This window comes from Lutra lutra, chromosome 14, assembly GCF_902655055.1.
Source record: "Lutra lutra chromosome 14, mLutLut1.2, whole genome shotgun sequence".
Lineage (NCBI taxonomy): Eukaryota > Metazoa > Chordata > Mammalia > Carnivora > Mustelidae > Lutra > Lutra lutra.
The window spans coordinates 47,492,381-47,520,335 of NC_062291.1; the positions used below are offsets into that span (position 1 = coordinate 47,492,381).

General features: G+C 44.2%; 1 protein-coding gene across 2 annotated transcripts in view; it reads right to left on the reverse strand.

Annotated features, from left to right (window-relative positions):
• The window catches only part of FRMPD2 (FERM and PDZ domain containing 2), a 90,363-nt gene that overhangs the window by 24,049 nt on the left and 38,359 nt on the right, over window positions 1-27,955 (reverse strand). For both annotated transcript variants that reach the window (XM_047703047.1, XM_047703046.1), the window contains exons 13-21: window positions 27,800-27,955; window positions 22,021-22,206; window positions 16,256-16,403; window positions 10,589-10,805; window positions 6,349-6,449; window positions 5,082-5,174; window positions 3,632-3,739; window positions 3,426-3,542; window positions 116-321 (exon numbers count right to left, since the gene is read on the reverse strand). In XM_047703047.1, the coding sequence (XP_047559003.1) occupies window positions 116-321; window positions 3,426-3,542; window positions 3,632-3,739; window positions 5,082-5,174; window positions 6,349-6,449; window positions 10,589-10,805; window positions 16,256-16,403; window positions 22,021-22,206; window positions 27,800-27,955 (1,332 nt within the window). The remainder of the gene's footprint in view (window positions 1-115; window positions 322-3,425; window positions 3,543-3,631; window positions 3,740-5,081; window positions 5,175-6,348; window positions 6,450-10,588; window positions 10,806-16,255; window positions 16,404-22,020; window positions 22,207-27,799) is intronic.

The window sequence follows — 27,955 nt, forward strand, 5'->3', positions numbered from 1 at the left end:
TCTAGCTGATATGGCAAAAAGAGAGCAAAGAGGGACTTTGGAGCTGGGACTGTTGGGCTCTACAATCTGTTCTTTTTCTTCCAAATTCTAGAGGGGGAACCAAGGGGATGATTACCTTTAATGGCGAAGGGGAAAGCTGAGGCCTCACCGTGGGCAGTAAGCTCTGAGTCTGAGCCACTTCAAGGTCTTCAATATTTTTCTCTTGGTTTTGCTTGTGTGGTGAAAAGCTTCCCTGATGCCAGTTGCTTGGGCTGTCTGTAGAGAAGACCCCAGAATTGGCCATGCTATTCTTTTCCTCACTTGGGGTACTTCCACAAAAACCTATAAAAACAGGTCAAGAAGCCAACAGCTTGGAAAGACTGGCATTTCAGTGGAATCATGCTACATGGGGTACAAGATTTTCCTCCAATGACAGAGAGACCTTTTATAGCTGCTGGGAATGATGTGAGTTTAGCACCTCGGGAAGGAGAATGAATTTAGAATAGAGAAAGGGAGGATTCTGGGTGTGACTTAAAAACCTAAGTAGAGGTTTGTGACTCAACTATGAAAATATAGGAGCAACTGGAGAGTTAATAATTCCAGCTCCATCTTACTAATTTCTCGTCATGTGATGGCAAATACACACACACACATGCGTGTGCAAACACACACACAAACACACATATTTTATATGTATATATCTTTCCATATTTTCAACACATTTACCAGGAAGGGGTTATCCCACTTCAAAAATGAGAAAGCAGAGTCAAAAGGATTAAGTAGCTTGCCCAGAATCCCACAGCCAGCATGTGGTAATGCCCTTAAACTTGGCTTCTTCCGGAATTTCCACTGAGCACACCTGTAATCAACATGTGACCCAAAGACTAGTGTGTTGGATTTTCTGGGGAGGACTTGGTCACAACAAGATGGTGGACTCCTTGTGGACAAAAGCTGGGACACTTATTCCTACTTACCCCACGTCTGACCCTTAACCTGGCACAGAACAGGGAAAAGATTGTGAGGTCAGAAATCAATAAGTAAAACCCTGGGCAAGGTACTTAACATTTCTGGGCCTCAATTTCCTTCTAAGTAAAGTAGAGATAATGTCAACTACCTTTTAGGGTTGGTAGGGCTTAGAAATTATATACACAGAGAGATTTTACCTATGTAGCAAGAAAGAGGAAGAGAAATTAGTTTAGCACATGGTAGGGCCTTAATAAAGGCATTTATTATTAATATGTTAATATTAGCTGTTTAACAAATATATGCAGGAGGAAGGCAGAATAGTCTAATTCTCTTTAGATGTGGATATAGAAACATACAAGTAGGTTTACTTTTGATACAGACTCATTGGCACTCAAGGAAGTTCCCAAACTCACACACTGAATGAACTGTAATTTAATGAGTTAGATTGGAAGTTATTCAAACCCAGAGGTATTCAGGAGGGAATGGTGGGGCGACTGTTCTGTAATGCCTTATTCCTCACAATCTCATTCACAGATTCTACTCTCATTGTCCTTCTGGCAATGTCGGAAGCATCTGTTCATTTTCTTCCACGCCCTCCATGAGAGATGAGGATGGAACTTATTACTGAATTAAAAAGTCAAGCTGTACAACATGAGCCTTCCTCATGGAAATACAAGCCAGGAGACCTTCTGCGGGGAATGAAAATTCAGTCTGTTCTAGAGAGTGATGGCTTCTTTCTAGAACAGATGATGGGAATGTTATCTCTCTAGTCCCTGACCTCAGGTCTAGAGCACCTGCCCCAACAGCAAGCTAATGAGATAGAAATTCACAGCAGCCAAGCCCCTATAGCTGTGTAAAGACCCCCAACTCTGGTAGGCAGAGTTACCAACAGGGGACTGGGGCCCTAGGATGGAAAGACATGTCATCACAGGCATTATGGGAAACCCATTGTCCAAAATTCTAGCATGAAACTGGTTTGAGCCTCACAGACCTTGGGTGCCCAGTTTTGACAGCTCACATTGCCACAACCAGCCTTGAATGACACTGAATCATTCCCAACTCAGCTACATTGTTTCCTGACAAAAAAGGATAGTTTGATTCCTTCCTTTTCTCCTAGTCCTGTGCAAAATGTGGAGGGAAATGCAAGGAAAGCTAAAATATTATGGGAAGAACAGTGACAATGTTGGGAAATCCAAAAGAGATTGTGAAGTGGGGCTGGCGTTTCTCAGGAGTTGGGGCAAAGCCCCTGGTTCTGCTCCAGCCACAGGATAGAAGGCACGTGCTGAGGCTCTTGCTTTGCCACCTCCCACCCCCTGTAGCTTCTGTCCAGAGACAGCTTCAGATACCTGGGAAAACCCTCTGGACATCATGTAAACCTGTGCAAGTGTGAGAGAATGCATGTGGTTTACAGAGGGCAAGGCAAATGGGGTACCTACATTTAAGACCTAGAAAATGTTGGCTGGTGTGATGTGAAGCATTTCTGTACACAAAGGGCAATTGTCCACACACCCCAGAGTGTGAGAAAGAAATCCAGGAGACTAGATTCATAGGCAGTCTCTGGTTAAATTACAGGCTCATTCAACCGAAACTCAGTGGTGATTCCAGGTCACCAGGAGGGAAGGGAATATTAACATCCCCCATTACTTCTTTTTTTTTTAAATATTTTTAAGATTTATTTATTTGAGAAAAAGAGTGGGGAGGGGAGAGGATGGGGGAGTGCAGAGGGAGATGGAGAGAGAGAATCCCAAGCAGACTCGATCCTAAGCACAGAGCCCCACAGGGGCTCAATCTCATGACCCTGAGATCACAACATAAGCAGAAACGAAGAGTCAGACACTCTACTGACTGCGTCATCCAGGTGCCCCACATCCTCCATTACTTTCACCCTCCTCCCCCAACCCACTCCAAGTAAACATATTAATATTATTCTTTGATATGGGCAATTGTTGCTCTCTCATACTTAAGGTTAAATAAAAGCATGTTTTAAAAGAACTTTGCTCTTTTGAATGATCTCCAACAGGCCAAGTCTTAACCAGGTAACACAAGCATGCCCACTCTGTGAGATCACTTTCCAGTACAGCTCTCCAGTCTCCTCCCCAGGTGATTGCCACATCCAAGCCCCAACTATGGAAACTCTGGAGCAGCCACTTTCCATAAGGACTTGGCTGACAAAGTGACTATCCTCCCTGTCATGCAAGAAAAGTGGGCAGAAAACCACGCAATGGCTGGATGGACCATATCTGATAAAGAACTGGAATAGGCCACACCCCTCGGGCAGAACAGGCAACAGCAGAGCCCAGTCTGCCCATAGGCCTGCCAAGCTTATGGATTATGTCACAACAGTGGTCCTTTGCACAACACCACTCTAAGAAAAGCAATGTCAAGCTTACATAAACTTAAGGACCTAGTACCTCATGGTAATAACGACCTGCTGAAGATAGAAGAGGTTCGCCACCTTCTGAACACAAGTGAAGACATACCTTTTGACTGAGAAATGATTAATTCTATGCTGTCAGGAGAATTCTGAATCATTCTAACAGCCATGTCGAATGTGAAGCCCTCCAGACTGATGTGATTCAAGGCCAGTATCTGCCCTCCTGGAAAAGTAAAACATCTTAATCACACCATCAAGGAAAGAAAGAGAAGTTCCAGAAGGCACCATCCTTGGCAATTTAAAAAGACGTACCTGGCTTGATCTTTTTAGCTTTGTCAGCTGGTCCCCCAGGTATAATAGAAGATATAAAGATGCCAGGGTCAGCTTTGCCAACACCATCTCCCTCATTAATGACAAAGCCTGTAATCCAATGATATTTAATAAGATGATACTTAATGATTTGGCAGCCCAGAGAGGTGAGGTTATTTACTTGAGACCACCCAGCTGCCAAGTGGAGCTGCTGATATTTCTAGCTAAGTCCTCGGATTCTCAAACAGCTCATTCCACTCTGTGAGACACATGGAGAAAAACTGATTGCCCCCCTATTAGTAAGCAGAGCAAAACCTAGGAATACAACCCATCCATGTGCACTGGATTTTGCCCCATTAGATAATCAGAAATAAGAAAGAGATTTTTTTTCCTTGCATATAGCTGACACATGATTTTACATTATTTTCACATGGACAACAGTGATTCAACAAGTTCATACATTATACTGTGCTCACCACAAGAGTAGCTCCCATCTGTCCTCATACATCTCTGTTACAATATCGTTAACTGTATTCCTTATGCTGTGCTTCTCATTCCCACGACTTATTCATGCTATAACTAGAAGCCTGTATCTCCCACTCCTCTTCACCCATTTTGCCCAACCCCCCACCTCCCACCACTCTGGAACCATCCGTTTGTTCTCCATCTTTATGGGTCTGATTCTGCTTTCTTTAATTCGTTTTTTTTTTTTTTAGAGTCCACATATTAGTGAGATCATATGGTATTTGTTTCTCTGTCTGACTCATTTCACTTAACATAATACCCTCTAGGTCCATCCACATTGTCTCAAATGGCATGATCTTATCCAGCGAGAGGTGATTTTTAATTGAGTAACTTGTCTCAGTGTTTTGTTTCTTGTATGGTTTTTCAGGGCCTTTAAAAGTAATAAACAATAAAGATGTGAAAAAGATTGACTATTCCTTCCCATCATTAAGAATCTAAGTATACTGGAGAAGGGTTGCTACATGGTATTAGGATAAAAAAATCACTTTCTTTTTTTGGTAGAGAGTGGGGGGAGGGGCAGAGAGAGTGAGAAGGAAAAAATCCTAAGCAGGCTTCAGGCCCAGCACGGAGCCCAATGTAGGGCTTGATCTCATGACCCCCGAAGTCATCAGCTCAACTGAAATCAAGAGTTAGATGCTTAAATGACTGAGCCACCCAGGCACCCCTAAAAAGTCTCTTTTCATCTTGTACTTAAATTCTGAAGATATGAACCCCTAAATCTTATAAGCCTTAAAAGGAAGACTTTGTTCCAAGAGTCCAATTAATTGTTAGGGACACTTAAAGGGAATAAAAGAAGTGATCGCTGTAAAAGGCAAGCTGGGAGAGAGGCAGGAGAGGGGAGTAGAAAAGTCAAAAGGAAAAAAATGGCACATACCTCCCTTCTGCCCCAAGGGAGAGACTGGGTCTCACCTGCCAGGAGCCCTCTTACCGAAGCCACGATGCGGATCCCGGGTCAGTGTCACATGCGTGATTTCTCCTTCTGGTTCAGCTATAAAGCCCTTTCTCCTGTCATTTAGTGGCCCTAGTGGTAGAAACAAAGCCCCACATTGTGCTTTTCCCCCAAATTATCTGAGCCTTGATACAAAAGTGGTAAACAGTGTTTTAACACACGTGCGTGCTCACACACACACAATACCAGGAATGGATCACAGAACACGCACTTCTGATACTCCTCGCTGGGTCAGTATGCATCTTCGGAAGCATATATACCCTCACTGGGTCAGCATTGGCTCATTAGGAGCAGAGGCGAGAGTGGGGGCAGGGGACATGGGGCTTATCTTCTACACAACTTACTATAGCTACTTTTTCCTGCATTGGTCTTGGGACAAGACAGAATTGGAGCAGAGATGTACATGTGGGAAGTGAAAAGTAAAACTAAGATTAGAGCACAGAGACGGGATAGCAAAGCCTTCCCCTCCTGGGTCTCAAATTAATCAGAGGCAATATGGCCCCACAGATCAGCGAGGGCACCCTGCAGCATTTCCTCCAGAGCTTGGGTCTTGGAGGAGACCCAAAGCTGGCCCCGACGTCGTTCTCAGCAAGCTGGAATCCTGGGGTGGAGAGCTCCAATGCTGACCACAGAGCATGTGGGCACATCCCCCATTGTGACCCACCACTCCATGCTCTCCACATCCCTCTTCCCACCTTCCATCCTGGGGACCACAATAGAGCCTGGCAACAGTTCATGGTAAAGAGTGGCCCAGTGGAGTTCCAGGGTCCATCCCCAGGCTTAAGGCCAGTCAAGTCTAAGTATTTTCTCCAGATCTGGAATCTTTCTGTTTTTCCTTTCCCTAGGGTCTTCCCCAGAGGGTGTATGACAGAGGAGAACGCTGCCTCCCCTGTTTACATTTTCAGGTGAAGGGGCAGAAGTGATATTCTGGGTCCGTGAAGAGCGGAACGGAAGTGGCTGGTGAGTTTGTGACCACACCATTCCACAGCAAGTACTCTTCATGCTGGACCAGAGCATCAAGGACCTTCACCAGCGCTAACACATTCCAGATCCACCTGCCCAGCCCAAGCCATAGGTGGACTGCAAGGGCTCTTCCTGACCATAATTAGTTTTAAAATTAATTTTAAAAACAGGAAGATTGTGACTATTACTGGGAAGGCAACATGAAGTAGCCACAAAAGTTTTCAAGCAAGCGTCGCATGGAAGGTTTCCTTTCTCCCAAACCTGGCCCAAACCCAGTCCCTACCCATGTACATGCTCTCCACAGGCAGCCCAGAGACAGGGTCACGAGTCGTGGACTTCTGGATCAAAGAGATGGTTTCTAGCTGCTCCCGACGCATGCAAGGGCTGCAGGGAAAGGGCACAAGATGAGAAAAGGTGACTCTCAGAGGCACCTTCCTGCCATATCTGGGTCTGGATGGTGGCCTGGGAAAGGAGCCACATGCCCCATTAGGCAGGAGACCCATCAACGGGCTGACCTCGTTGTCAGGAGTGCACTGGGAAGAATAGATTTGGGGTCTTTCTGTCTCAGAGGGGACCCTAGAGCCCCCAGGGCCTCCTATGAGTCTCCTTCTGTCTCTCCTTTGAGTTGGATATGTGCCCCTCAAAACCTCCTTTTCCTTAACCAGAAAATTAGGAATATTACTTCCCACGCTTGTGAGATGATAATACACCTTTGGCTCCAAAACAAGGTCTTAAGTATGGAGCTTAGTGGGTTCCAAGCTGTTGTTGTTTGCTTCTGTTTTGAGTCGGGCAGGGCACATCCTGCACTGCCATAATGACGGGCCCTGCGGTCTCCCCCATCATCATACCAAGCTTGGAACAAGACCCTTTCATGCAGGCATGCAGCTGGCCTTGGTTTAGCCAGTATTCTAGTAAACAAAGAGTATTCTATGCCCTAGGAGAATAATGACTTCAGGGGTGACACTGCCCCGCCCCCGGGTCACAAGATAAACTACACAGAAGGATGAGCAAAGTAGAGAGGGAGAAAGAGAAGAGGCATAGCCACCGGGGCTCAGAGCCCTAGAAAAAGCCAGAAGGAGGCCTCCTCTAAAGAGAGAAGATCAGGAAAGCCACCATCCGACAGATTTGGCCTTTCATCACCCAGACTGACCCCAGGCTCAGTGAGCCCACGCCCACCCCCCTGCTTCAGGCAGCCAGACCAAGGTGGAGATGCAGGTTTTGGCAGCTTCCCACTGAGCCTCTCCCTCTCCCCTTGGATCCGTGTTGCCCTGTGTTCTTCGCATGCAGCCTGACACGGTTCAAAGGGGACAGAGCTCCTTCCCCCAAAGGGAAGGACAGTGGCAAAGGGGGAGAGAAGATGGGTGCAGGGGCGAGGGGCAAGCGCAGAGCCATTTTTCAGAAATTAGAAATGAGGCCTCAGTGTGCCTCGGCTCCTGTCCATACTGGGCATTTCAGCAAGTTCAACCCTAGCTCACAGAGCACCTACCAGGTGTCAGGCCCTGGGGTGACAAGGCACCGAGGCTGAAGGTGGATCGGATGTGGGCTCTGCCTTCTGGGAGTCCCCAGCCCACTGCAGGATATGGGGCGGGGCCTTTCCGGCCAGATGGAGCCCGCCAGCATGCCCAGAGAGAGGCACGGGCTTCAGAGAAAGTCCTGAAGGGGCCGAGAGAGGCTATGAGGACAAGGTGGCATTTGGGAGGGCCTTTGGAGAAAGGTAAGGACAGTTATGCCCTAGGTTTTCATGGCCTACCTGATCTGGCCACAGATACCCCCTCTGCTTTAAAAGGCCCGGGACTGGCTGTTACTGCCAGCCACAGAAGGGCTAGCTGTGTCATTCCACTCACATGTGGCAGTGGGAGGAGTCAATGTCATGGGGGCAGCAGGTAGAATGGTGGTCCCAAGGACTCAGGGGGGAGGATGGAGATTGTTGTTTAGCACATATAGTTTAGGTTTTGCAAGATGAAAAGAGTTCCGGTGGCCTCCTCCCCCACTGTGCTCACCTTGCCTTAAAGTGTGAGAGAGTGAATGCCTCCCCCCAGATAACACACCAGCAGAGGCGGAAGGAGTGAGCACCGACATGTCCATGTGCCTGTCCCTCAGACAGTTCTGCGAAGACTTCTGTACCCTTGTCATCAGAACGAGGCCTGGTTGCCCACACTAGCTACTTTGATGACACTGCCCTCAGTGTCAGAGCAGGAGGGAGAGGGACAAGCAGACTCCAGGCTGAGCACGGAGCCCAGTGCAGGGATGGATCCCACGACCCTGAGACCACAACCTGAGCCAAAATGAAGTCAGAGGCCTACTAACTGAGGCGCCCCTGCCCTCCTTTTTTGGATTTTCCCTCCCTGTCCCTTACTCCCCGCTCACTCCTGCTTCCTATCACTACCTCCATGAAACCAGCTGCACCCAGTCATCATCTCACGGGGGACTTCTAGGGACCTGCCACCTGGCCGAGGACCCAATTGCCTTTTTCACGGAAAACCCAATTTCCCTTTTCACAGAAAATCCTTCCTTTTCACAGAAGAGCTACCGGTCACCTCTGAGGTGAGTCACTAAGGGTCCTGAAAACGTGGCCTTTGTGAACTAAACAACGCAGTGGCAGGGCTTACTGCGGCCTCAGATTCAGCTTTCTCTTGAGAAGGCTGACAGCCACGCAGAGCTGTGAAGGCCCTCCTGGGCGAGCCCGCCGGCAGATCCTCAGGAGCCCACCAGCCTGGGGAAGGTTCCTTTGCCATAAGCACAATCTCAAGGTGGCCGTGAGTCAGTCACAGCCTCTTCAGGCTTCTCATCTAGAACATGTGGTCAAGTACAATCAGCCCGAGGGACAGATTAAAAATGGTCACGCACTCTTTGCCACTCACACATCAAGAGGTGGCGTCTCTCTCTGCTACTCTCGAATTTGTCCTGACCTGGCAGTCCTTTGACCAAAGGAGACTGGCAGAAGTGACACTGTATCAGCTCCAGGCCCACCCAGTCTTTAAGAAGACAGGCAGCCTTGGGGCACCTGGGTGGCTCAGTGGGTTAAAGCCTCTGCCTTCGGCTCAGGTCATGATCCCAGAGTTCTGGGATCGAGCCCCACATCGGGCTCTTTGCTCAGCAGGGAGCCTGCTTCCTCCTCTCTCTCTGCCTGCCTCTATGCTTACTTGTGATCTCTGTCTGTCAAATAAATACATAAAGTCTTTAAAAAAAAAAAAAAAGAAGACAGGCAGCCTTGCCTTGGGCCCGTGGACCCCTGAGCTGCCCAATTGGAGCCTAGTCACCTGGCCGGAGGCACCACGTGGCGAGGGCCCGAGGCCACGCAGGGACTGACAGGTGCACAGCGGAACTCATTCTCCCTGCCATCCCTACCAAGGGCCCACACGTGTAAGGAAAGCCATCTCGGAGCCTCCAGACCAGTCCCTCTGAGCACGGTCAGTGACCCCAGGCCGTGCCACCTGAAGAGGAAGAGTCACCCAGCTAAGGCCTGCCAGAACTTCTATCCCACAAAACTGTGAAACAGAGTAACAGAATGGTTGGTGTTCTAATAGGCTAATAGCGCTTTTGAGTCCTTTGTGACACAACAGTTGGTACACCAACAGTCTGACTCCATCATTACTGATTTCATTTGCCCTACATGGTGACACATATTTGCACCAATAGAATCTGGGACAATGGGCAATGCTCTTCTAAGAATTACTTTGGAGTATATAATATTTATACATAGAAAAGCATTCTAGATAGGTGGCTACAGACAGACATCACAGTTCAGACCAATCACCTGTACCCTCTTGCTGAAGCTAATGTATACAAGACCAGTGCTCTAACCACTGAGCTATGGAGCCTGCCCTGAAGCTAATGTATAACTCATTCCAAAAAGCAGCTCTTCCAGCAACCTTCACGGGTCACGTGCTGCCTGTGAGTCTCTGCTATTTCTAGAACTTGCCATGTAAGTGTAATCCAACTTCTAGGCTATTTTTAAGTTTACAGATCCATGTGTTATATTGTAAATTTATGTTTCGAAGCTCATTATTTTCACTTACAAATTAAATGACAAACCATCCATCCATAGAGAGAGCAGCACAGCATGGAGGTTAGGAGTCTGCCCTCCAGGGCCAGCCACATGCGCTCGAATCCCAGACTCTCCATTTCTTCCCCAGCACAACTGGGAGAATGATAGAAACTACTTCCCAGGGAGGTGAGGGCGAAATCAGTTGATGTGTTTGTGAGTGCTTGGAACAGTCCCTGGTTCATGGTAAGGGGTTTATTTATTTTGAGCTCTTTGGTTTTGTCTCATTACCTAGTTTTTTCTCCACCAAAACATAGTGCAACCCCATGGGGGATAGGATCTCTCCCCTGCAGACATCAGCAGAGACTTTGCCCTAGCCCGCCTTCAGGGAATTTCTATGGAATCAGTTGGCAGTTGAATGAATGGATACTTCCCTTAGACATCTAACATCCTTTAAACAATTTCTTCAGGGATGGAATGCTCCAGAGTGTCAAGTAGAAGATGGTCTGGGCTCAGAGAACAAGAGTGTCAAACCCACCTGCCTCGGTTTCCCCGTGCCGCAGTCTCCTTGCTGGTTTCCACAGCGAAGTTATCCATCGACGCAGCCAGCAGGCCCCCTGCAGCAGCCTCCAGCCCAGGTGCGGGTGCAAACAGTGCATTTTCTGAGCTTGATAATCTCTGAATCCAAGTGAGAGACTTGGACTGGGCCAGGTGTGCAAAACTCATACTGGGCATTTGCACACATTTATCATGGTCTGAAATTTGGGAGAAAGACATGAGCAGCATAATCCCACAGAAGCATGGTTCTGGATCTATCACCCTTGGGGCAACACCACATCACAGACCCCGGGCTCCACTACCACTTTTCTTTCCGCTTAGTCTGTCTGCAGGCTGACTCAGGAGGTTCTTATGCTTAGTCCCAAGGATGCCAAGCCTTCCTAAGTAGCACTCGCTGATGAAAGCAACCTCAGAAACACAGGGAGGGAAAGGAGAGGCTCTCCCTCCCCCTGTAGCTAACGGGCTCCCAGCCAAGGTTCTCATGGGTGTTAACATTCACGACAATGTCACAACAAAACTTGTAGAAAGAGCCTGGTATAAAATTTACTGCCACCATCCATTCTGCATGCTGCCTTTACGAAACTGTCCTCACAAACATTGTGACAACTGGGTCTTCAAATCACCTGGCCTCCAAGATTAGGCTCTGGCCTGTGGAATATAATCTTTAACCTCTACACAGTTGAGTTTCCCTGGTATTTAAATTTAAGATCCAACATTCTGAAATAGAAATGCATATCAGATGTAGCACATCTCCCAGCCTTGAACTTCCCTTTCTCCTTCACGCAGAAGGATGTAATAAATGGCTGTAATGAAGCCCCTAACTCAAGACCGTGCATGTAAGTGACTCTCACCGCTATTCATGTCATTTAGGAGAAACTGAGATTTGATTGATAGAGTTCTTAAATTAACTAGGCTTTATAAAGCCCAGTTTGTATTGTGAAAAAGGAAAATGATGACTAAATTCTGGCCATCTGCTCCCTGCAAAAACAGAAGGAAAAAACGCTCAGGCACATGGAACCTCTGAGGCACTGGTTTTGTGTGTTGTGTATGTGTGTGTGAGTGCACATGCACACACGCGCATGCTTGTGCAAAGCATGGTGAAGTGCTTCCACAACCAGGGGGTCCGTGAGCATGTATTTCCTCAAGCAGAACTGCCCCCCTGCTCTATAATGGTGTCTGGTCCATTGCCAGGGGTGTGCCCCTATAAAAGGTTGCCTTTCCGAAATGCTTTTCGAGAATTTTCTGTGTCTCTGAGACATTTGATACTATCACTCACACACAGCGGGAAAGAGAGAACAAAGACTACAAGCGATTTGGATATGACCTGCAGCTTTTGCCCGAGTTGTATAGTATCTTACACCAGAGCCTGGGCCCGTTCAGACACAAAGCAACAACAGTAACGTCAACACCTATGACACATGTCTGCCGCACGCTTAGTACGTGCTCAGCACAGTGGTAAGCACAAGCCTCACAATAACCCTGTAGGGGTATATATTGTTATACCCATTTTATAGAGGAGGAACTGGAGGCTAAGAGAACTAACAATTTGCTTAAGCTCCCAGGGCTTGTAAGTGGTAGAGTAGGACCTACACTCAAGTCGGCAGTCCACAGTCCACACTAGAAATGGAAGAGCCCAGAACACAGAGACAAAAACAGAAGCACCGGAGATTCATCCGAGATGCAGTGTAGCTGGAGCTCAAAATGGAGGACTCGGGGCAAGACATAAGTTAAGGTTCAGGCCATATTGGGGAGAGTCTGATGTGCCTCTCACGAGGGCAATGGGATTGTCCCTACAGACAGCAGAAATCCCCTGCAAATTTTCAGTGTGGAAGAGCATGATCATATCAGTGTTTTTAAAAGGTTGCTTTGAAGCCTGCAAGCAAGACAATTTGAGGGACATGACTGAGTGGCAGGTCAGTCCGAGGGCACTCAGTGAGAGGCGGGAGATGAAAAACGGATGCAGGTTGGGAACTGCCCCCACCCCCGCTCCCCACCCAGTTTCTTACAGAGTGGGTGGGTGGGTGTTCTCACTTGAACAAGACAAAGATCATAGTGGAGAGAGTTGTATGGAAGGAGGACATCACTTGTAGCCTTACTGAGTTTGAGGACCACATGGGGCCATCCGATGGACTCAGCCAGTTCTTAGCTGGATGCAATCACTGAAAATGGGGTCCGCAGAAAGAGTTTCTAATACAAAGACATTTTTTTAAAGGCAAAGAAAAATTATCTAATTTTTTCCGAAGAAGACATATAAACGGCCAACAGGCCAATGAAAAGCTGCTCAATATCACTAATCATCAGAGAAATGCAAATCAAAACCACAGTAAAATGCCACACCTGTCTGAAAGTTTACTTGTCAAGAAGACAAGAGACAACGACTGTTGGCGAGGAGGTGGAGAAAAGGGACCCCTTGTGCGCTGTTGGCGAGAATGTAAACTGTGCAACCACTATGGAAAACAGTAGAGAGGTTTCTCAAAAAATTAAAAATAGAACTACTGTATGATCCAGGAATCCTACTTCTGGGTATAGATCTGAAGGAAAGCAAAACACTACATTGAAGAGATCTCTGCACCCCCATATTCAACTGAAGCACTATAATAGCCATGACACAGAAACAACCTAAGTGTCCATCAGCACAGGAGCGGAAGAAGTGCGTGGATGTATATAACATACACATGATATTTTTTGGCCATAAAAAAAGAAGGAAATCCTGCCATTTGAGACAACATGGATGGACTCTGAGGGTATTCTTCTAAGTGAAATAAGTCAGGCAAACAAATATTGCATATTCTCACTATAGGCAGAATCTAAAAAGCTGAACCCATAAAAGCAGAGGGGAGAATGGTAGTTGTCACAAGATGGGGGTGAGGGAAATGGGGTCAGAGTACAAACTCCAAGCTGTAAGATGAAAAAGTTCTGGAGATCTGATAGGCAGCGTGGTGAGTATAGTTAACAATATTGTGCTATATCCTTGCAAGTTTTTTTTTAAGATTTTATTTATTTACTTGACAGAGATCACAAGTAGGTGGGGGAGGGGGGAGCAGGCTCCCTGCTGAGCAGAGAGCCCAATGCGCGGCTTGATCCCAGGACCCTGGGATCATGACCTGAGCCGAAGGCAGAGGCTTTAACCCACTGAGCCACCCAGGCACCCCTCCTTACAAGTTGTTAAGGGAGTAGTTCTTGAATATTATCACCACAAAAAAAAAAAATTGTAATTTTGGAAGGGAATGGAGGTGATAACTGTCTTATTGTGGGAATCATCTTGCAATAGATAGGCATGTCAAACCATCACTTTGAACACCTTAAGCTTATGTATTTATGTCACTAATAAGTCAATAAATCTAGAAAAAAAATAGAAGAAAGTAGCATCACATTGACCCAGCCCAAAAAAAGAAAAATTGTCTAAAATAATCCTTTTATCAAAGGTTGGATTCCAGAAAACTCTTATATGATGGTAGAATTTGGAGTTAAGAGAACAGTATATTATGAGCAAAGCAGGCTTAGAAGGACTAGTGTCACAAGTGAGCCTTTATAAATATTTCACATTCACTGGTATCAGGCAATAAAAGTAATATTGATGATATTTCACATTGTATCTCAGCAAAAGCAGGTAATATACAATTAATTTACATTCATTATCTCCCCTTCTCTGCAAACACCCTAAAACTGCCACTCTGCAATTTAATGAAATATTTATAATTTATTTGGGTTTGCTGCTAATCATATGTCCCCTTTATTTTCTGTTTTTGGTTTTGCATCTAAATGCTCAGGAATTTTGCTTCCTGATTGATCCCATGTCCCAGGCCTCCAGATCCCAGTGTTCACCATCCCCCTGTGCACTAGCTATCATGGAACCAAACCCCTGCAAGCAGAAGCTGCTGTAACTACTCACACGGAGAAATGAACACAGGACACGGAGCTAGAAACATCCCACATACTGTCCCTTTAAAGCCTACCACACACCAGTGTGCTTATCTGAGGACACTGAGGCTCAGAGAAGAGAAGTGAATTGCCCCAAGTCACACAGCTAGTAAGTGCCACTACCCTGAGTCCAATGGGCTCCAGGGGCCACATTCCAAGCTGGGGGTTCTCAAACTTTTATGTGCATCCAAGTCCCCTGGGATTCTTTTCAAATGCAGACATTTTCAGTGGGTCTGTATGGAGTCTGAGATTTTCCCATCCCTAGAAAGCTCTAGGATGATTGGCTCAAAGAGACCACTGTGTGAATATGAAGGCTGAAACCACTCTACCAGATGGTCCTCTTTTCTAACTAAAGAAAAAATAATGCTTAGAGATCAACAGCAAATGAGATCCATCCAATGCTCTACTCCAAACCTCTCTAGTCCTAAAGTCCCTATTCTGGGAGGCTATGGAAGGCTGTACTGGCCAAGTGAGGTGCCTAGACACCAGGCCTCAAGGAGCCACAGGTTCAAACCTCAGCCCCAGCACCACCCAGCTGGCCCGTTACTTCCCTTCTCTGAGCTTTGGTCTGCTTCTGTCAGTAACACTAGTGCCGGCCTCCTTAGGCTGTCTGACAATTGCAATTTAAGGAAGCAGTGTATTATGAGCATAAATAAGATAATTCATGAAAGGGCTTAGCATACTTCCTGGGAAAGTACTCATAACAATAATAAATAGTTCTTCAGCACTTCCTAAATATTCAATAAGAATTAACTAGCCTTTTGTGATGTGTGGCCTCATTTCACCTAATAGTCTCTTCCCTAATTAAAGCCATTCTACGTGCACATTGTGCACAAAGGCAATAATATAACCCATGAAGGTACTCTGGTGCAGTTCATTTCCATATTCTTCCTTCCTTGTGTCGGAGCAGGTTAAAACCAACCGAGATACGATCCTGGTGTTGCGGCCGGTGCTTTCCAGGGCAGGAGGCACAGACAGACATTTACCTTTAAGTATGTCAGTTAAAATTAAATAAAATTAAATAAAGTAAAAAATGTAGTTCCTCAGTTCGATCTGCCACCTTTCAAGTGCTCAATAGGTACACACGGGTAGTGACCTCGTACCCACTGGTAGTGACCCCAGAACGAGCAGTGTGCATATTTCTATCATGGCAGAAAGTTCTATCGGCGGGAGACGCGACTTCATATTTCATGTTTCTTCACTTAGCACCAAATCATGTGTATTTTCACATGTCATCATCCTCCAAAAACTGACTTTAATGTCTAAATTATAGAGCTGCATGGGATTTATTTCACTAGTCTTCCGTCTTTGGAGACTTAGGTTGCTTCCAAAGGGTCACTGTTACAGATAACGTTCTAGTGAACACCCATGAGCACAAACTTCTGTGTACTTCTCAATGCATCACCTTTGGATAAGAATCCATCTACAAATGAAATTTCAGGGCTAATGGACATGGGCTTTTTAAAGGCTTTTAATATATACTCCCCATTCCACTTCAGAACGATGGTATCCATTTACCTCCTCCCCCGCCCCATGTCATTTATTTGAGCATTTACCAGTCGAAGAAAAAAAAATGTATTTCTCCTTAATGGTACTTCTTGAGTCATTAGAGAGATCTAAAACTTTTTAGGTTCTGGGTCAACTGTTTATATTCACACAAATTGTTTTATGAAATAACAGTCTTTCCAAACTGGAGGTTGATATGCATAATATAATGTCTACTCACCAGCTGCAACGGGCAGGGAGCTCATCTGAGCATTAAACCCATGCTGAGCAGAGCAGAGTCTTAGTAAATATTTACAGGTCTTGGCTGAATCAGTGACAAACGTGTGCTTTTTCCCAGTGATGCTGCTCGTGATGGTGAACTTCTTCCGCTGGAGGAAGCAAACACAGGTTTTCATATGTTGATTGTGTTTACTGTCCACTGAAGCATGATGGTCCAGAGTTATCAAATTCTGGAGCCCCCCAGTTTGGGATCAGTATACTAGGCATCTAGAAGTGTATGACAGATGTATGACCATGGCCCAATATTGTTTCTTAGATTTAAAAAAATTCTTCATTTTATTTTTTTCTTCATTTACAAAGCCAATGTTTATTAATTGGGCAATGGCTAACTGCTGAGAAATGTGCAAGGTGGAAAGCATTGGAAATGACCCAGGCACACACTTGACCCTCAGCAAGGAGTGAACATAATCCTCAGTGTGCATTTTGAAAGGCCACGAAATATACCTGTAGTTTTCATTGCACAAACTCCCAGAAGTTGCAGACAAAATTTCAGCTAGCAGGTTATAGAAAAGATAAGATCACTGTATGCACTTTCATATTTCTTGCTGTTATGGGGCAAGGCTCTGTTCTAAGTGCTTTCTGGATATTAATTCATTTCACCCTCAAAGCTACAAAATGAGGGAGGTCATACAATTGTCTTTATCCTACAGAGATGGAAATATACCAAGAGTTCCCAGACTCCAGCAGAATTCAGGTCACATCACCAAGAAATGCTTCCCCACATTTATACATAACTTCAGGGCCCACATACAAAATGATAATACTGTACAGCTCAGTGGGATAAACTGGAGAGGATTATCTATATGGAATTATCTATATGGAGCTTTGGAGGGAAAAAAATCTGTGACATTTTCAATACACAATGTTAATAAGAACAATAAAATGCAAAGTAATAGAGATGATAGTAAATACAAATTTATATATAGCTTCTAAATAAAATCTCTAGTCTAGATATTCTAGATATTTCAATAAGAACCTTGAGCCTACTCTAAGAAAGATAATTTTTATAAATACAGGGCTTATGCTTGAAAGGGTTCCTTTCCTGATCCTTGTTAATGCTAATCTCTTTTAATTCATAATAGTTGTCATTTCTCAGAAGCTCCATCTACAGGGTCGAATATTAACAAAAGACAAATAATTATTCATTAGTTTTCCTCTGAGAAAATTTTTTTACCCATAACCTAATTTTACTTTTTTAAAAGATTTTATTTATTCATTTGAGACAGTGAGAGAGAGAACATGCAAGCTGGGAGAGAGGCTGAGGGAAAAGGAGAAGCAGACTCCCTGCTGAGCCAGGAGGCTGATCTGGGATTCGATCCCAGGACCCAGGGATCATGACCTGAGCCAAAGGCAGACACTTAACCATCTGAGTCACCCAGGTGCCCCTGCCTATAGCCCAATTTTAAATAACTTGAGCATTTTCTAAATATTCTTTCGCTTTATTGACAAATGTAACGCTGAACCTCCTTCTACTAATGTGAGTGGATTTGGAGTCCAATTGAACTATACTATATCTAGCATTTTTTTTAATAATGTATTTTCTCAAACACTCATAGATGTTGCCCTGCTAGCCTTAGTAATTTTTTCTTAATATTCAAATTATAATGATGGCTGAACTCTGCCAACTGAGTATTTGATTTTCCAAACTTGAATATTTGCTTGGAACCAACCCCTTTGTCAGTACGCTTTGATATGCTCTCATATAGTCTTGACAATTTTATATTAAGTGCACCCAGGTACTAAAAAATTTTAGATGAGCATGTCATTTTTAAAAGATCTAATAACTATTCTTTAACAAGTCTGAGAAGAGAGAATCACACACACACACACACACACACACACACACACACACCAATCTTTCTTTCAACTCATAAACTCTTGGCAAGACTCTCCTTTATGGACACTAATGCTTTACGGTACTAAGCACCACAATAAGTGGAATTTCCAGGCATAAAGCAGAAAATAGTCTCGACTGTGGTCATGCGGATTTCTTCTCCATTTTGATACACCATTTAATGAGAAATGAATATCTACCAGCAAACTTTCACAGAGGTGAGCTGCTCTGTGAACAAGATGATGTCAAACTTGAATCTCAGAGTTTTCAGTACACACACAAAAATCTTATTTATGCCTCTGTTGCTGCAGTACAAATACACGTGGTGCTTCCATAACCTCACTTAGTTTCAAAGCATTGTTTTACCATTTTGAATATTTCATCCCCTTGAGTTATATTGTTATTGCTGTTTGTTCGCCTGCTAGTTGGTGTGTCTGGTCTGATATCTCTTTGCAGAACAATGATGCTCTTCCAGACGGAGGCAGATCTGCTGTGGAGCTAATGAAGTTGAGGGGGGCGGAAGGGGCTCTGGGCAAGTCTTCCCTTGTTCCTGCAATGTGTGCAAAGCGAGCTCGGAAATGTTCAGAGCTAGAGGCCAGTCTGGCAGAAATCTCTTTCAGTTGTCAGAAATGAAAAACCGACTTAATTCTCAAAAACACCCTGATCAAGCGGCACTTCTGTCCTATCGGGGATATACTTTAGAAACATAGATACCGGGTGCCCGGCTAGCTCAGTCGGTAGAGCATGAGACTCTTACTTTAGAAACATAGATACCGCATTCTCAACACATCACACCATGTTTCTCCTTTTTTTTTTTTAAAGATTTTTATTCATTTATTTGACAGACAGAGATCACAAGCAGCAGAGAGGCAGGCAGAGAGAGAGGAGGAACCAGGCTCCCTGCCGAGAAGAGAGCCCGATGTGGGGCTCGATCCCAGGACTCTGGGATCACGACCTGGGCCGAAGGCAGAGGCTTTAACCCACTGAGCCACCCAGGCGCCCCATGTTTTTCCTTTCTTGATGGAGAATCATGCAGAATAGAATATTTGATTCCCTGCACTTGTAGCCCAGAAACCTTTGGCGGCACTATAAACAGCAGGTGTGTCTCTGGGCAAAACTGCAGGCTTTGTGCTTCTTCTCAATAAGAAAAATAACTTTCAGTCAGCCATGCTGGAACAAAGTCTAAATTATACTTTATTGCCTCTGGAGAAAATATTACAAAAGTTCCATAATATGGAAACATCATCAGAATGTACGCCACCAACGTTTGAAAGAAAAAAGGAATTACAATTTATCAGGGAGTGACTTAATGACAATAATCATTTTTGGCTTGATGGTTTTGCAATAGTTGTTCCCATTTTTAAATTCACAACTTGTGGCGATTTCTTTTCTCATTCTAAAGGAATATTCATTTTCATTTCATAGTTTGCATTCGGAACTTTGCATTCTTTTTCTTAAAGGGAGCCCTACCAAGTCCGTCTCCTCCCCTGCCCTCTGCATTCCCCTTCAGGCTTCCAACACGAGTAGTTTCATCGCTCCATAACGAACCTTTCCTCAATTGGATAATCTTCAGAATGAACCTTGTCTCTGCTACAGACAGGCTACTAACGCACCGACAAATCAGTCTTCCAAAATGCCATTTTTCTCAAACTCTATTGTTATTTCCCAGCAGGCTGGCGAGATGAATGGTCTCCAATTGTCTGAAACGTCTTGGCATCTGCTATTAATTAGGCAAGTTTCAAATCAACTTCCTGAGCTCATTCTTATATTGAGTTCTGCATTTTGTGCTTGCAGAAGCATGAAGAGTGACAGTCATTTTCAGTGCAAGATGCCTGATTTGTGGCAAGCAATTGGTGACATCATTTCATGGGATGACTTTACCATTAAAAAAATATTCATGCTGAAGAAATAGTCATCAACCCATAGAAATCCTTAATTAGTAGCAGGGTTGTTTTTGTTTTTGTTTTTAAGCTACTAAGTTTGTTTTGTGAACCTGATGACTTCCAGTTTTAGTTAAGGAATTGTCCCTGGTCGTGGGAAAATAAATATCTAAAAACATTAAACCAACTTAAATATAAAGGATTTACTTAAGGGGATTGTTAAATTTTATATCTTCAAAAATTCTATTTTTCAAAATTACATTTTAGGTTATCTGCATTTTTACAAATGTCCTAAAACAAATTAAATTGAAAAATTTAAACAGTTAACCATGACATAAAGAAAATAGGAAGCAATGCAACAGTATTGAATTAATTCAGTAATTAAAATTCCTCAAATAATCTTTCAATTGAATTAAAGTCAAGTCATTAAAATTATAAAAATCTTATAAATATAAATATTGTTTACTTTTAGAGTTAGTCAAAATTATTTGGGAAAAATTTTCCAATAGTGTATTATAAGCCATTTTAATGAACTCAATTAAATTCTGTTCAGTTATTTACTTTTACATATAAGCTTTTTTTCCAAAGACAAACAATAATTTATCATGAAACAGTATCAAGGGGGTCCTGGGTGGCTCAGTTGGTAAAGTCTCCGCCTTTGGCTCAGATCATGATCTTGGGGTCCTTGAATGGAATAGCACATTGGGCTCTGCTTCTCCTTCTCCCTCTGCCCTTCCCCCCTTTGTCTTCTCATGCATTCTCTCTCTCTTTCTCTCTCAAATAAATAAATAAAATCTTTAAAAAACAGAAAAAGAAACACTATTAAGAACATGCTGGAGGGATTCCTGGGTGGCTCAGTGGATTAAGCCTCTGCCTTTGGCTCAGGTCATAATCTCAGGGTCCTGGGATCGAGCCCCACATTGGGCTCTCTGCTCAGCGGGGAGCCTGCTTCCCCCTCTCTCTCTGCCTGCCTTTCTGCCTATTTGTGATCTCTCTCTGTGTCAAATAAATAAATAAAATCTTTTTAAAAAATCATGCTGAAACAATATGTTAACCTCAACAACCAAGATGAAAAAATTAAGGAAACATTAAGAAAATGAATTAAACCATTACACTCTACTTAGGAAACTCTAACATCAGATAATGATTATAAAAACAACAATGTAGCCAGGAGGAAAACTTTTAAAACCCTAAGAGAAAATTAAATAGAAAAAGCTGATATTTTCCCCATGGGCCAAAAGACAAAGACCTTCATGACTGATAAGGAAATCATCACTAAAGGAAATGACACACTAGCTGGGGTGACCCATGGGACAAGAAGGAAGATTAGGTACTAGAGTAATCTGCTGTGGGGACAGGCATAACTCTTTTGGTGGCAAATGTATTATAAATAAATTCAGGAAGTATATAAATTTGCTCATGCAAATGGCATTGAAATACAATTTCAAATGCAATACGTTTAATAGGGTTTTTTGTTTCTAAAAAATGTCTTCTAAATTTTCAATGGGCATCAAAGGTGTGCAGTCCCCAGCATCCTGTAGCACACCTCTAGTTCATGGGAGACAGCCAGGATGCCTTCGGGACACTGTGTGCACACGGAAAATTGAAAACACAAGAGAAATGTTTCAAAACTGAGCAGATTCCACCCCACCTACAGTAGGCTCTCCTCTCCCATCTCCCAAAACCAACCTTGCTCTCAGCATCGGTGGCTTCACTGAATTAAGAGAACTCTACCCAGAGGGAAGGTGTAGCCAGCTGATGGCTGGCTATCCATGGGGGTACAGAGGGTCCAGGCAAGAGATGGTGGGGAGGAAATGGCCTCCTGGGGACTCTCCAATCTCCAGGTAGACTTCTTCCAAATACATCGCAGTGCCCCAGAGTAACAGATGTGAACTTATCTGGTCAGGGGAAGATCACACGACCCCCACCGCTCCTTTAAAGGGGCATCAGAATAAAGGGAAATGAAGCAGTTATCCACTAAGGTACACTCACACAAGTTGAAATCTTTCTTATTTCTCTCCACTGAAACCGCAAAGTTGCAATTCTGCTGTCGTTTGTCACTTCGTATACAATGACACCCTTGGTACAGAAACCCAAGGCCATCTCGCCTTCCACCCTGGCCTTCTCTGGGAGAACTCGATGAACCAGCACACCATATTCTGGGAGCTGCTGAGTGACCTGGAGCAAGAAAAAGGCCAATTTAGAAGAGACACTCCCACTAATCTAAAATAATGGGCTTCATAGATGTCCATTGACAGATGAATGGATAAAAAAGGTGTGGTATCTATATATGCAATGGAATATTATGCAGCATCAGAAAAATGATATCTTGCCATTTGCAATGACGTGGATGGAACTAGAGGCTATTATGCTGAGCAAAATAAGTCAATAAGAGAAAGACAATTACCATATGATCTCACTGATATGAGGGATTTGAGAAACAAGGCAGAGGATCATAGGGGAAGGGAGGGAGAAAGGAAACAAGGTGAAACCAGAGAGGGAGACAAACCATAAGACTCTTAATCTCAGGAAACAGAGGGTTGCCGGAAGGGAGGGGAGTGGGGGGGATACAGTGGCTGGGTGATAGACACTGGGGAAGGTATGTGCAATGGTGAGTGCTGTGAACTGTGTAAGACTGATGAATCACAGACCTGTACCCCTGAAACAAATAATACAGTATATGTTAACAAAAAATAAATTAAATAAATAAATAAATAATAAAATAATGGGCTTCAAACCAGTTCATAAGAAGCATTTCAACAGACGTTCCAAAAACAAAAAGAGTAGGGCTGCTGAATAAGTTTAGGAAAACCCTGAGCTAACCTGATCTCCTTGCTACAGGATTTCTCCTCATCTCTCATATGATAGCATTTCCTATTTTATTAACCCCAGGATTCCTTTTCATGGAGTACCTAAGACAACACCTGGAAAGCAGATATTCTGAAAATGATAGAACAGAGTAAGAATATTCTGAACGAGTTTTTAGAATTCAGACTGTTCTGGGTCATTTCACGGTAAGGGATTCCTTTTCCCAGTTGTGTCTATCAAGGTCTATTGAAATATTATCTGCTATAACCCCTTCAGTTTATGAAAAACTGAGGCCCAGGCATAGAAAACAATCTTCCAGATGGTGAGCATCACTACAAAAGCAAGATAAGCCATGAACATCCTGCAGAGCAAAGGAGCGACCACTGGTATCGCTCCCCATGCCACAGGGCATTGGTCGGGTCCCTACAGCCCAGGGGAGGTCCTCAGTTTACCAGGTCAGGAGACTGAATTTTTTTCAGAGCCCTGAGGGCCCGTTAGGTATGGGGAGTGCATCATGCTCATCAAATTCTTAAGAGATTGGAGTATAAGCCTGGTGCAAATGGTTTTCCATCCGAATGGTAATCAGGACTCTATCCTGGTGTGTCTACCAGCTGCCCCTTCAACTGCAAGATCCCAGGCCTCATCAGGAGGCTGATGCACCTGGACTCACAGCAGCGACTTCCTGCTCCAGAAACTGGAAACCCTCTCAGAAGGGTTCCGTTGGTGAGATCTGGTTTCCCATCTCCACCCATCAACAGAGAGCACTCTGTCCAGGCCCATTTCTCCCATGCCCCGACAAGGGAATAACAATACGGACAAATTATGACTTTCGAGAGCTGCTCTCTCAAGATCCTTGCTGTACTTTTTTTTCTTCTGTTAATAATCTGTGCAGAGAGGTTACACTGCCTGCAGAACCTACGATGCTTCCCACGATGTTGATGAAGTTTCTGGGCCTTGAGCCTGCTTGTTTTAACTCTGGAGACACCATCGTTGTCATCAGCAGTAGCATCCAAAACACTATTTATGGAGCACTCGGTGCTGAAATATGTAATGGCCAGATTTGGCGTGTGCTTACAGTATTAATTAGGGCCATCCCAAACAGTAAGGTCAATTCTTGTAAATAATTGGATGTGATATTCTGCCCCCCCCCCGAATTTAAAGCCTTATAATGTCTTCAGTACTAAAGATGACTTTGCTAGACTTGCTTACATGTTTTAATCATTTAGTATTTAATTATAGTCTTTATTTTTAAGTCTTTAGAGAAGCGTGTGATCCTGAAGTACTTGGAGTGATGAAATTTTTAAATGGCAAAGCGCCAGAATGCCTGGGGGGCTCAGTCAGTTAAAGTGCCTGACTCTTGATTTCTACTCAGGTCATGATCTCAGGGTCCTGAGATGGAGCCCCACATTGGGCTCTGCCCTAGGCGCGGAGCCTACTTAAGAATCTCTGCCCCTCCCCCACCTCTCTCTTAAAAAAATTTTAAAAATAAAATGGCAAAGCACCATTGTAAACATTCCGCATGCATCATGCTATTTAATCTTCACAGCCATCCCAACAGAGAGGTGTAGTTATGTCTCTTCAAATGAGAAAGGGGAGGTACACTTAAAAGCTAGAAATGGAATTGTAAGTTTGTCTGTTTCTGAGTCCTCACTCTTAGCAAAATACAGAGTTCCTATAACATCTGGAAACATGGGTGAATATACATAAGATCTTCGGGGGCATTTGCAATCTGTAAAAAAATAATAATAATATTACTCTCTCTGCTCTACTAGGGAATCTTCCGGAACACCTCTCCTGGTCATTCTGTGTTGCAGTTGCTAATTGTCCTCTTACAGGGGCACTTTATCTCTGTTTAGGGGCATCTCACTATTTTCTCCTTCTCCCTACAGTGGCAGCCAGGTTTCGATTGGACACAGGCTCTCCTGGCTCCCAGCCTGTGTAGCATCCTTGCTGTCTTGAAAACTGTTGGAACAAACGGATAGTTTCATCAAGAGAGTCATAACAACTCATATCCTTTGACCCCATAATTTCATTCCTGGGAATCTGTCCTAAGAAAATGTGCTAAATAATCCAGACAAACCCTTCTCCTAGTAAGGTTCGGTGAAGACTAGCAGGTTTGGGTTGGGGAACCAGCTCCCAGAAATAAGTATTCCCTAAAGTACTGCCTTAAAAAGGATCACCGAGTAGCCTTTAGGAAGGATATTTACAAAGCATTTGTAACTATCTGAGGCATGCATATGTTGTATGCTAATTGGGGTAAAACACAGGATATGTTCAGTATGATCTCAACAGCTGGAAAAAAAAAAAAGAAAATGTTTTAATAGTATATAAAAACCCTCATTTATGTGGGGAAAAAAATGGTTCCCTGGTTAAAGAAGTTTGGAAAACATTGAGTTAATCTTGAACAGGTTGTTCTGGGATTAATATGCTAATGTAGTTGTGAATCTTCCAGACAGAGTATGTTATCCAGCATGATCCACACTGGATTTCCGCCAAATCTTCTTCCAGTGTGGGATGATGAACTAACAGAATTAGTCATTGGTGAACTGGAGGCCAAGAGGCACCATCTGATAATGAAAGAGAGGAGCCACAAGGAACTGTAATTAAATAATCCAGTGGCTGTTTATGGAGTGACTGAGCTCTGAGGATTCAGGGCCCTGACATTCACAGCCTAGTAGGGTGGACAAGAAATGTACAGAAAGGACTGAAATGTAGAATGTCTAAGCAACATATATTAACAATGTTTCAAATGTTCATAACCTGAGATCCTGTAATTCAACTCATGAGAGTCTATCCCCAAGGAATTAAGCACAAATGCAGCTAAAGATTTATATAGCAGAAGTGCTAATCTCAGTATTGTTTAAAATAGTCCCATATTTAAAACAATGTATGTGCCAAACAACAGAGTATTGAGAAAAAATTTAGGGTATACCATGTGTTGATTTAAAATAAAGATTCAAGGGGCGCCTGGGTGGCTCAGTGGGTTAGGGCCTCTGCCTTCGGCTCAGGTCATGATCCTGGGGTCCTGCGATCGAGCCCTGCATCGGGCTCTCTGTTTAGCAGGGAGCCTGCTTCCTCCTCTCTCTCTCTCTGCCTACTTGTGATCTCTGTCTGTTAAATAAATAAAATCTTATTAAAAAAAATAAATAAAATAAAATAAAGATTCAAAATGTTGGTGAGATGGGATTATAAAAATATACAAGTCTGCATATATAAAATAAACCCAATTTTAAATGTGTATGTGTATACACATGTGAATGTACAGAACAGAGAGAGAAAAATGAATACAACAAAATATAATTATGTTGTTTCCAGAGGGCAGAATCATGAGCAAATTGTTACTTTTATAATTATGGGAGGAAAGATTTGGCTTAACTAACACTCACCCAAACGAGGAGGGTTCCGATATGCAATGGGCATCACAAAGCCCCCTGGGGACCCACACAGCATGGGCGGTACACAACCCTCGCATGCCCAACCCACCAGCACGGGGACCTAAAACCCAGCATTTCTTGAAACTGATAAGATGGCATGCAAATGAAGTCAAATCTATTCGCTGTTTTCCATCAAAGACTGAAACAAAGTCTCCCTGTATTTCTGCTTAGGAGAGGCTGGCTTCCTTCACAATCAGTGTTCATCATTCAACCAGGAGAGGGAGGGACACAGAAAGCAGGACAAACAAAGCTGGAGCCTGGGGAGGGGTGAACAGGTGGGCATTCTTGATCCTACAGAGGCTTCCCCAGGCCCAAGTCCTCGGCCTGCCCACTGGTTCTGTGGTTCTTCCTCCATCTTCTGTCGGATGCATGCTGATGGCTTTGAGGTGCCCACTTGTGCCTCATCAAAGGAAGGCTTGACAAAGTTCCTCTTGACAAGGAATGTGCAGGAAGGCTGGATGATAGAAAGCACTGAGCACCTTTCCATCAGGGCTTCTGACATGAAGTGCCAATGGGTCTGCACGTGTGAGGTCTTACAGACAGGCTGCTTCATGACAGACCAAAAAGAAAGGGCCAGATCTTACCTGGGCAGTTCTGCTTTCAAATGTCCATCTCTATTAAAGGCAAACAACATGGACATGTTTCCTATCCATCTTGGGAGACTTTTGTACAAAGAAATGTACAAATCTGGAGCTTCTTTTGAAACTCCTCCTCAGTTCTAAACGCCAGCCAGTTATCCTCCCCTGGGGAAGCCAAGGTCCCTCTTACAAGTACACCCCACCCAGCTTCATCTGCACAGGCAGAGTAGCTGCTCCCTGACTTATTGTTATTGTTCTCATCACACAGCACCCTGTGCCTGTCTCTGGGTACCTGCCTATCTTCCCCATGAGACTTGGGATTCCCTGGGGGCAAAGATCATGTTCTTTCAGTCTCCGTCCCACACAGTGCCCAACCCAGTGCTGATAAGTCATGGAGTGTGCAAAGGCTCTTCATCCTAGGCTCCGTGTATACCCACAGACATGGGAGACTCAAATGCCACTGTCTTTGCTTGAGGTCTGAAGAGAGTGTGGACCAGGACTGTGCCCATATGCGTGGACCACACCATCTGTGCAATGCTGAGGACTATTGCCTGGAAGCCTGGAAACATGAAGTCTTCCAATGGCTTTGCTTTTGGCCCATACCCCAATTTTGCACTTGAGTTGTTCCATGTGTCTCTGTGAGAGTCGAGGTCTCCTCACTCATAGAAAAGTGACTATGAGCTCTATGGTTAAAGAAAGGCCTTGCCCTATTCACACAGCCCACTAACTTCTACCCACTTGGGGGGATCATTCCCAATGCCAGCTGTCTCCAGAAGCCTCTCCTTGCCCTGCAGCATGTTAGAACTTCCTCCCTCCCAACGTCTCAAGTCCCTTGTTCATACCTCCATGTAGGTCTGAGCACATCTGGCCCCCCAGAGAAAGCACCAGAGAGAAGGGCCAGCTCCATGTCCTTAAACACCAGCACCCCCTCCAGAGGTACAGAGGCCTTACCCTCAAGAATTCTAGCTCAGCATCCTCTCCCCAGAGCACAGGACTGAGACGGTGCATCTCTGAGACTTCAGCTTGGACCCGGAGAGCAGTCATCCTCTCAAGCAGACTTGCTGGGATGTAATCTTCAACCCGAAAATAGGTTTTACTCTCTATCTG